Genomic DNA, 10792 nt, shown 5'->3' on the forward strand with positions numbered 1-10792 from the left:
GTCGCCTGCTATATGGAATTCAGCTTAAGATATATGACTAAAATATGGGTTTGCGCCAAAATTCACACAAAAATAACAACCGATCGTACCTTAATAACTTTGGCGCCAAGCGAAAGGGGAAATTGTGATAGATGTAAAAATGTTTATATCAGGACCGCTAATAGGAACATATACGTATGAAGCATGCGAAAATTAAGAGCTGTGATGTAATTATTTCGGATAAAATCAGTCTGAGGCGTGAGATAGCAATTTTAATTTTCCTTTCATTTGAGTAGGAGTTTGGCTTTTGCTGGACCTTGGGTTGAATTTTGTATAGCCATCTGCCGATCTTACTTGCGTCCCATTGGGCTTGCCATCTTTCTGCTATGGAGGCTTTGCTTTTGCTTTTTATCTCTAGTTTACTAAAGGGAATAGACTGTATATCCACTTTGTCTAGAGCTAGCTTCGCCAGTGAGTCAGCTTTTTCATTTCCATGAATATCTATGTGAGAGGGGATCCAACACAGCTCCACCTGTTGCCCTTGGTCCGATAGTTTTGTATATTCGTATAGAATATTGTTGACTGTGTTTTGCCTGGAGTTTGAGTTTCTGCCACTGATGGCTTGAAGTGCACTTAGCGAGTCTGATAGGACGACTGCCTTTGCTTCCGGAAGTTCCGGTATGAGTTTGAGTGCATGATGAACTGCCTCCAATTCATCCGTGAATACTGAGTGACCATCAGGCAGGCGAACTGAATGTGCTTTGGGTTTTGAACTGTGGAAATGGATTTTTGCAGATTTTTCGAATTTGATTGGTTTGCCTTTTATGGAGGCACGGGGTATCATAGCATCTTTCCCCCGGCGTTTGAATAGAACTCCAACAGTTTTTTCACTTGAAAGGGTGAATCCCTATTTATTGCACCATCGGTCTACTCCGTCCAGGGCTGACTGGAGTTTTTTTCTGATTTGTGAAATATCTCGGTCCATATTGCTCCGTCATCAGCGAATTTAGAAGTTAGGGTAGGAGAGTTGACATGGTCAAAAAGATCATTGATCTTGATAGTAAACAGGGTTGGGCTTATAATGCTGCCTTGTGGGATCAGATCGATTGTTCCCTATTTTAACTGAAAGCGACCTGTCTTGCAGGAAGCTGTCTATGAAGTTTGCCATGTTCCCTTCTACTCCATTGTGTGCTAGTTTTGAGAGGAGTCCGTCATGCCATACCATGCCGAAGGCTTTGCTGAAGTCCAGAAATACTGCGGCAAGGTATAATCTGTTTAATTGAGCTTTTTTATTTCATTTTCAAGTCTTAGAATATGATCGAGACACGAAGCCACTTTGGTCAGATTTTATGTGGTAGCCAGTTTCAAGGTGATGCATGCCTTTTCGTAACCATGGCTTCCATGGCTTTGCACATGTTTGAGGTGAGTGATATTGGTGGATAAAAGTTTGGTAGGGGTTCGTCTTTCCCTTGCTTTAGCAGCGGGATAACTGCAGCATGTTTCCATGATTTTGAGACTTCTCCTTTGGACCATATCGTGTTTTACAACTCAGTGAATAAACCTTTGGTTTGATTAGGTAGGTTTTTCAATATCTCGTAGCTGGTTGTGTCAAGACCAGGTGCTGTGCCTTTTCTATGTTGTATCGCATCATCAAACTCTGTCACAGTAAATGGTATATTGTATACCAGATGCTTGCTTTGCGGCCGTTTTGAGATCTTAAGCATAAGCATTTTTTCCTGTTTGAATTCTTTGCTGCAATTTGTGTTGCTGCTGACAGATGAGACGTGCTCAGCTAGAATGTTGGCCTTTTTTCATTGACTGTATGGGCGTTTGCTAACTTGGGAAAAAAAATCAGATTAAATAGCATTTCTATTATATGGTCTCTGATGCCACACTGTGATTGGGACGGGAGCCTTCCCTATTAACTCACAAAAGTTCAGATATGCACTCAAATGCGACTTAACGTTCTCATGGTACATTCTCTGAGAATGTCGATGCACAGTCTACTCAGAAACTTCCTTGGTGAGCTCTTCTGCCAGCTTGCTTTGCCCATCTGCAATACAAAAACATCCTTGACTGCAGGGACATTAAATTTACAAAGTCTAAGAGCACCCTGGGGACTGACTTACAGGACTGAAACCAGTTACTGATTTTTGTGCATAAATTTTGAAGCATGTGAGGCTAATGGTGTCGAGAAATAGTATCTGGAATGATGTTCAATCTTCCAAATATGTGAGTCGCTTTTATTGAGAAGTTCCAACGCGCACTTAACCAAAACAATCCACTGAGTGTTTTGTTAACCAGCTTGTTTTACTCCTCCCTTTGTTAATCACGGACTTTGCCACAACACTAGGCTCTATCCTTCTATGCACTGGTCCATCTTCTCACTGCCAGAACAACTGCCAGCACTTCCTTATAGTTAATATGCAGGGTATAAGCTGCCGGACAAACAGCTTGCCATGCTGTATAGTGCCACTCCCCACTTGTAAATGCCCCAGCTGCTGTGCAAGCATCAGTTGCAGTTTGTACCCCAAGCCAGCAACACCTACCCAGCCTTCCAAGCCTCCCAAGCCAGCACAGCATCGACTGATTGCCAGCCTAGGAGAACTCTATCGGTAATTATCAACTCACTCCCGCATCTTCATTACAATCAACACCAAAACACACAAGACGCTCTCTAAATACCCTTAATCCGTCAAAACAAACGCCGCTCTCCCCAAACTCCTTAAAATCCTTTTAAAACATCTAAATCCCCAAACACAACTCACCAGCCAAATCCCCCCAAACAACAATACCTTCCTTTAAGACAACCTTACCCCAAACACCGTTCACCAACTACATCTCACTACATCTCAATACAAGAAGAAGAAGAAAAGAAGAAACATAGTTTATTTAAGTGTCCAGCGGTGTATACATCAAATTACATCAATTTATACAAGAGGTAAAATATATTAAAAGATATACATCGCCCGGCCAATGGAGAATAAAGTATAAATGTGTTCCGTTGTACTTCTTTTACTGCGGAAGCCGTTTTGCTCTTCTGCCAAAATATCATTTAATTCCAACCATCTAGAAAAACGAGTATTTAAAATATCCGCGTATAACTTACATGGTATTGATATCAAAGAAATTCCACGGTACCCTAATAGGTCATGTGGTTCTGTATCAGCTTTTTTGATAGGATAAATTGAGCTATGACGCCAAATATTAGGGCAAACATTGTTGTTAAAACAATATGAGAATATGCGCAATAATACATCAATATAGGCCATGGGCTACTTACATGTAGGTCCACCGTGCACCCCCCCACCTCCCAACAAAACCTACTTTTTCTGAAGCCTTAGTATGTCCTGAACATGAAATCATATGTTAACACTGAAAATATAGGGATGCACTTCCTGTTTTTATCATATTTGTGGAGGTACCCTCAAAATCGCGATTTTGCAATTCGCGTCGAGTGTCATTTTTGTACTTCAACAAAAAGGTCAATAAATGTCTTTACAATTGTCCAATCTCTATGTGTAATATATCAAAATAAAGCTGAAGTTATTCCGGTTAGAATTATGTTATTTTCATTTAAATATAATGAGAAGTATAGTGGCTATTAAACTTGTACTTAGTAGAACACACATATGCAAATTTGCTCCACGCAGATTGCTCAAACTTTCCATAATTTTCTATTATATGGAAAAATAAATACGAGGTAATCACAAAAACAAATACAGGCTATAATCTAGTGATGTATAACTTTATCTTGAAAACAAATCATTTGAATAAACATCATAATTGGACACATGAGAGTTCAAACTATACATCGTGGTACAATCCATAGAATTACCATTTACATTATAGATTTCTTTTCACTTAGAATAGCTTTTGTTTGGCTATATAGAATATCCGAAATTACATTTGGGTCAAACAAATTAAATCTAAACTTTAAAAAGACTCTTGGCCACATAAGCAGATATCAAATTAGGTATTACAGTATATGTTTTACATATCATAAGTATAGTTTTCCATTAAAATGACAACGGACACATTTACCAGTCTAGTGTTCATGTCAACATATATACATGTATCTCTGATTTCAGATTTTAAGTCATATCTGGAAAATGCATATTTATCAATGCATGATTGCATCGGGACAAACAAGAAACCAGCATTGATGTAAATTCATGACAATAAAACAAATGACAAAATTTAAAACGTCTGTAAGCACACTAAATGTTCAATCTAGTCACTGTCTGAACTATCAGTGCGCGAAACCAAAAACCGGACAATCCTGTCAAGGGGAGGTAACTCCTACTGTAAATGCAGAAATGGTGTTTTTCATCTGTTTCAAGAGTTTTGTTAAAAGTTCATTTTCTATATTTTGGTAATGGTTTAAGTTTCATTTATTTTTAAAAAACAAAGTTTTTCTTAGTTAAATATTTGGTCCACTTAAAGTCATCTTCATTTGAACCTCCTCACTTTGGCTTAGTGGATAAAGTGTTTGGTCATAATATGTCACATGACCTTTGAAAGCTAGACATTGTGAGTTCAAATCCCCATTTCTCAATAAACTTTTGCAGATAAATTAATTACTTGTTTACAGCCTCAATTCCATTTCAAGTCACATGATCTAAAAAGCACATGTTCCCCACACAATCAGTCAAATCTCCATCTTGTTAGGACCACGGTTACATTCTCCAAAGTGTAAAGCAACACAAATGTAAGTAAACTCATATTTTTCAATGCCAAAGTTAATATCATTTTATCTCTCAAGTGCTCAATGCATTTATAACTTCAATTCAGTAACCATTTGGCAGTTGTAAGCAATTTTGAGTATTTTGTCAGACAGTTGTTTGTTATTCTTTTAAATTGGTAATTTTGACTATTTAATTGGTTCAGCCTAAAGTAAGGATTGTATTTTCTTTCTATTTTTAGTTTTCTGAACCTCACCCACCAACGTATTCAACGTAAACAATGTAAACAAAGATAGTCGTCTTGTAACGAGACTGAAATTGCCTCATTATAACGCCTTAGAACGTAAACATAGTTTGAAGTTGTATTTTGAAGTCGTCTTTACCGCTCAACGTCAGCTCTTCAATTCAACTCCTTCACCAACGATTATATCTGAATGGATATTGTTCAACGTTTGTACTGAACCTTGTGATTAACGCTCAACATCATGTAATAAAAATCCCTGTGGGTGCGAGTGTCAGAAGTTTGTGTTTCTTGCATCTACATTAGTTCAGAAAAATTTATACTGCAAGATAACGTTGAAACTAGACTTGTCCAAAACTGAAATTGATAAAAAGCTAAAACTGAACTTTGACTTTTCAAGTACAACGTAACCATGGCAACTTGTCAAGATTATTCAATAGTTGATGATGAGACTGATCTGTCACATGAGCAGAATAGACAAGTGAGCTTTGAAGAAGATGAAGGAGAAAGTGAAGGTCGTAATCTTAGGAAAATTAGGACTCTAACTGATAAAGGGAAAGTTGAGAGACTCAGACTTTGGAAGAATAAACAGATAGCAGCTACCACAGCAGTGACAAAGAAGCGCAACGAAATCTCAAGGCTCATGGAACGTGGAGATAATTTGCACTTAGTGAAGATGAGTTATCAACATCTAAATGAACTGTTTGATCAATACACAATGTGTTTTGATGCATATTTTGCTGCATTAGAGACAGAAGAGCTAAAGAGTATTGAGAGCAAGTCGAATACAGAAAAGGAACACGACTTCATCAAATACAGAGATCACGTTTCCCAATGGATCTCCAACATAGAAGTTCAACTTGCAGACAACATTGACTCTGCTTCAAGATCTTCATTTAAGTCAACAAGTTCAACACGATCAGCAAGAGCCAAGGAGAGAGCTCGCCTTGCAGAATTGCTTACAGAAAAGGTCAAGTTTGAAGATATTCGCAAGTTAGAAGAAATAAAGCTTGATATTGAAATTGCAAAGGCTGAGGCAAGGGAGAGAGTATATGCAGAAATGGAGTCTCCATCGTTTCAAACAACTGTGCCACCAATTGTTAAGCCACGAGGTGATCATCTGCATGCTCAATCAGAACTGCAACATGATGCTAAAGACATTATATATCCTGTTTCCTCCAGTCAACAGAGTACTGTACATGTTCAGCATAACACTCCGGTCACTCCATGTGACACTGTAACGCCTCTGTGGTATACTAGGAGTGCAACAACGTCATATCATCAGACTCCTGTGAGGCAGAACTTCACCTCTCCATATCAACAGCCTCCCAGCTTAAATCCTCCTGCATTCAGCTCAACGTTTACTCAACCTGCAACAGAAAGTATGGTCCAAGCTCAGCAACAGATGTTGACTGCCATGTTTCTCCCTCAACCTGAAGTACCAAAGTTCAAAGGTGACCTAATTGAATATGGATCCTTCATGATGGCATTTGATGCTAGAATAGTGCCTCATACTAACTGTGACAGAGACAGGCTGTACTACCTCGATCAGCAACTGGAAGGTGAACCGAAAGACTTGATCGCTGGATGTCTGTATATGTCTCAATTCGATGGATATACAGAAGCAAGGGAGCTGTTGGACAAGGAATATGGTGATCCATACAAGGTGTCAATGTCCTACATCAACCAGGTTCTGTTATGGCCTGATATCAAGTATGATGACAGCCAGAAACTGAAGAAGTTCTCTGTGTTCCTGACAAAGTGTCTCCATGCAATGAAGAACATAACCCACATGTCAGTGCTGAACCATGCTCCGAATCTTCAAGCAATTGTCCACAAATTGCCATCTCATCTTCAGAACAGATGGAGAGATCGAGTGACAAAGTGCCATATCATCAGTTCAAGGTCAATGGAGTTCAAAGATCTTGTCGAGTTCATTGACTTTGCTGCCAAATCAGCCAACGAACCAGTGTTTGGAAAAGAAGCCATGCAGCATAGAGAACAGTTAAGTACATCTTCACAAGGTAAAACAACTAAGGGCAGACAATCATCATCAAAGTCTAGATCAACTGCATTTGCTACTTCAGTTAATTCCAGTTCCTCAACTGATAAACCGAGAAGACTACTGTCATGTTACTTCTGTTCAAAGTCGCATGATATTGATGACTGTTTCGAATTTGCCAAAAAGACACTTACTGAGAAACGAAGCTTTATGATGGAGAAGAAAATGTGCTTTGGATGTTTCGCTTACAACCACACGGTTAAAGGATGTTTGAAGAAAAGACTCTGTAAGAAGTGCGAGAAGCGTCATCCAACTTCACTTCATGATGACAACTTCACCATGAAATCAACACCGCAGTTAACAGACACTCAAGCCAAACAAGTATCAAGGTCAAGTGATGCTGTAACCACGTCCTGCAGTGCAGCAACTTCAGATGCCATGGAAACAGTTCTCCAGTCAATTCTTCCAGTTACAGTGCATCTTGAAGACAGTGATGTGAACATAAAGACATATGCTTTCCTGGATAATGGGAGCTCAGGGTGTTTCATGACTGAAGATCTTCAGTGTCAGCTTGGTGCTCCATCAACACAGACAACTTTAAAGCTTCGCACGATGCATGGTATTGACATTGTGCCGACCTCAGTGGTGACTGGTCTTGTGGTTATGGACATTGATTGTGCTAATCCTGTTCCACTTCCAAAGACATATGTGAAAAATGATATCCCTGTCAACCGTGATCAAATTCCTGATCCAACATTCTTGAAGAAATGGCCTTATCTTCGTGACATGGCAAACAAGCTTCCAAGAGTGTATCCCAATCTTGAAGTTGGACTGTTAATTGGAAGCAATTGTCCGCAAGCACTGGAACCACAACAAGTTATCCCTTCGGGTGACAATGGTCCCTTTGCTGTGCTATATAAACACGGATGGACTGTAAATGGGCCTCTGCATGTGAAATATGATCAGGTTCAGAATTCTCTTTGCTGCAACAGAGTGATCTTCACTGAATCAACGGTTGTAAAAGAATGTTTAACACCGGACACTGTAGTGAAACTCCTGGAGAAGGACTTCAGCGAACAAGACATTGGTGATCTTCCTGGTCAACGTGGCTATTCCAGAGAAGACAAGCTGTTTATGGATATAGTTGAACAGAATGTGGAGTTCATCAATGGTCACTATCAGCTACCACTACCGTTCCGGATTCCTGATGCCTACTTTCCAAACAACAGACAACAAGCACTCAGCAGAGTTAAGTGGCAGAGAAAGAAGATGCTGGCAAGTGAAACCTACCACAGAGACTACACTGTGTTCATCAACAATCTCCTAGAGAAAGGTTTTGCCTATCCTGTGCCTGATGATGAACTCTCTGCATCTGCTGATAACGTCTGGTATCTTCCACACCATGGTATTTACCACCCAAGGAAACCTGAGAAAATTCGTGTTGTATTCGACTGCAGTGCCAGATATGAAGGATCTTCTCTTAACGACAGACTACTCCAGGGTCCTGATTTAACGAACTCTCTGATTGGTGTGCTGACAAGATTCAGGACTGAACCAGTAGCTTTCATGAGTGACGTGGAGGCTATGTTTTATCAAGTAAAGGTTCCAGTTTCACAACACGATCATCTGAGATTCCTTTGGTGGCCAGAGGGTAATCTTGATACTGACTTTAAAGAGTACAGAATGGCTGTACATATCTTCGGCGCCGTGTCATCCCCAAGCATTTCCAACTTTGCCTTGAAACACACAGCATCCAAAGCAGAAGAAAAGTATGGTATTCTTGTTGCTGAGACCATCCGAAAGAACTTCTACGTAGATGACTGCTTAAAAGCTGCAAAGGATGAAGACACAGCTGTGAGTTTGGTGCAAGATCTTGTATCAGCCTGTGCAGATGGTGGATTCAGATTAACCAAGTTCACCTCTAACAGCAGAAATCTACTGAAGTCGATTCCCACAGATGATCATTCCAAAGAGCTGCAGTCCAGAGACCTTGACTATGATGATCTACCAATAGAACGAGCCCTGGGCATGAGATGGTATGTGAACTCTGATATGTTTGGATTTTCTGTGGAGTTACCAGACAAACCAGTGACTCGCAGAGGAATCCTGTCAACCGTGTCTTCATTGTATGATCCACTTGGAATGGTGTCCCCAGTTATTCTGCCTGCAAAGAAGATACTCCAGGACTTGTGCACCGACCAAAGCCTAGATTGGGATGATGACATACCTAGTGAACTTGCATGTGAATGGAAGAAATGGTTATCAGAACTTGACTTGATGAAAACTCTGAACATTCCACGGTGTGTAAAGCCATTTGACTTTGGGGAAGTCACATCAGCTCAACTGCATGTGTTCTCCGACGCAAGCACTCGGGGATACGGATGTGTAGTATATCTCAGACTGTGTGACAAGAGTGAGAACATCCATGTTGCCTTCCTGATGGGTAAGTCAAGACTATCTCCTGTGAAAACTGTCACTATTCCTCGTCTAGAACTGACAGCAGCAACTATGTCAATCAGAATTGGACAACAACTCCTTAAAGAACTTGATGTGAAAATAGACAATGTCTCATACTACACGGACTCCACAACGGTTATCCACTACATCAACAGTGAGAATAAGAGATTCCCGGTGTTTGTTGCCAACAGGGTCCGGCTCATTCGTGATTTCTCTTCTCCTGACCAGTGGAAGTATATTGATACATATGACAATCCTGCTGATGTCGCCTCAAGGGGAACAACTACAGCAAAACTACTCCAGGACGACAAGTGGTTCAATGGGCCAGTTTTTCTCAGAACTCCTGAAATGGAAATGGACCAAAACCAAGTGAAATCTCATCTGCTAAAAGTCAACATAGACTGGCACTTCAACCCACCATCAGCTAGCCACATGGGAGGGGCCTGGGAAAGGATGGTGCGATCAGTTAGAAAGGTTCTGGCTCCAATGCTGTGTGAGTTTGGAGACAGAATTGAGGACGAGTCATTCAGAACCTTGATGTGTGAAGTTGAAGAAATAATCAACTCAAGACCTCTCACAACACCTTCCAGTGATCCCAGAGACCTCACTCCATTGTCACCAAATCATCTGCTAAAGATGAAGTCCAACGTATATGTAGCTCCTCCTGGACAGTTTCAACGAGACGATATGTACATGCGTCAGCGATGGCGCAGAATCCAGTATCTTGCCAACGTGTTCTGGACAAGATGGAAAAAGGAGTATCTGCTCTCTCTACAAGAACGCCAGAAGTGGAATACACCTCAACGCAATCTGATGATCAACGACATTGTGCTCGTCAAAGATGACAATCTCCATAGATCCTGCTGGTCTATGGGACGTGTGATCAGTGTAGAGGCCGATAAAGATGGCTTTGTCCGCAGTGTTCAGATAAAGACTCTGAACTCTGAACTACGTCGACCAGTGACCAAACTTGTTTTGCTGGTACCAAGTGAAAAGTGAACTAATCAGTGTTTAATTGACATTGCAGTTATGTGATTCAGAGACTCTAAAAGACAATTGATTGGAATGGTTGATTATTTATATTCTGCATTTAGTAGTTAGGTTAAACATGTATGTTTAAGAGGCCGAGTATGTAAATGCAGAAATGGTGTTTTTCATCTGTTTCAAGAGTTTTGTTAAAAGTTCATTTTCTATATTTTGGTAATGGTTTAAGTTTCATTTATTTTTAAAAAACAAAGTTTTTCTTAGTTAAATATTTGGTCCACTTAAAGTCATCTTCATTTGAACCTCCTCACTTTGGCTTAGTGGATAAAGTGTTTGGTCATAATATGTCACATGACCTTTGAAAGCTAGACATTGTGAGTTCAAATCCCCATTTCTCAATAAACTTTTGCAGATAAATTAATTACTTGTTTACAGCCTCAATTC

General features: G+C 40.1%; 2 protein-coding genes across 2 annotated transcripts; both read left to right on the forward strand.

The window, feature by feature from the left end:
• Nucleotides 1-5317: 5317 nt before the first annotated feature.
• LOC139450999 (uncharacterized) lies at nucleotides 5318-9737 on the forward strand. Its single transcript, XM_071232819.1, has 2 exons — nucleotides 5318-9350; nucleotides 9556-9737. Exons 1-2 carry the CDS (start codon nucleotides 5318-5320, stop codon nucleotides 9735-9737), a joined length of 4215 nt encoding a protein of 1404 aa, XP_071088920.1.
• LOC139450429 (uncharacterized) lies at nucleotides 9727-10508 on the forward strand. Its single transcript, XM_071232125.1, has one exon. The coding sequence runs from the start codon at nucleotides 9797-9799 to the stop codon at nucleotides 10361-10363; it is 567 nt and encodes a 188-aa protein (XP_071088226.1). The 5' UTR covers nucleotides 9727-9796; the 3' UTR covers nucleotides 10364-10508.
• Nucleotides 10509-10792: the final 284 nt, after the last annotated feature.

The sequence above is a fragment of the Haliotis cracherodii genome, unplaced genomic scaffold, assembly GCF_022045235.1.
Source record: "Haliotis cracherodii isolate W230 unplaced genomic scaffold, xgHalCrac1.p SCAF_8, whole genome shotgun sequence".
Taxonomy (NCBI): Eukaryota; Metazoa; Mollusca; class Gastropoda; order Lepetellida; family Haliotidae; genus Haliotis; species Haliotis cracherodii.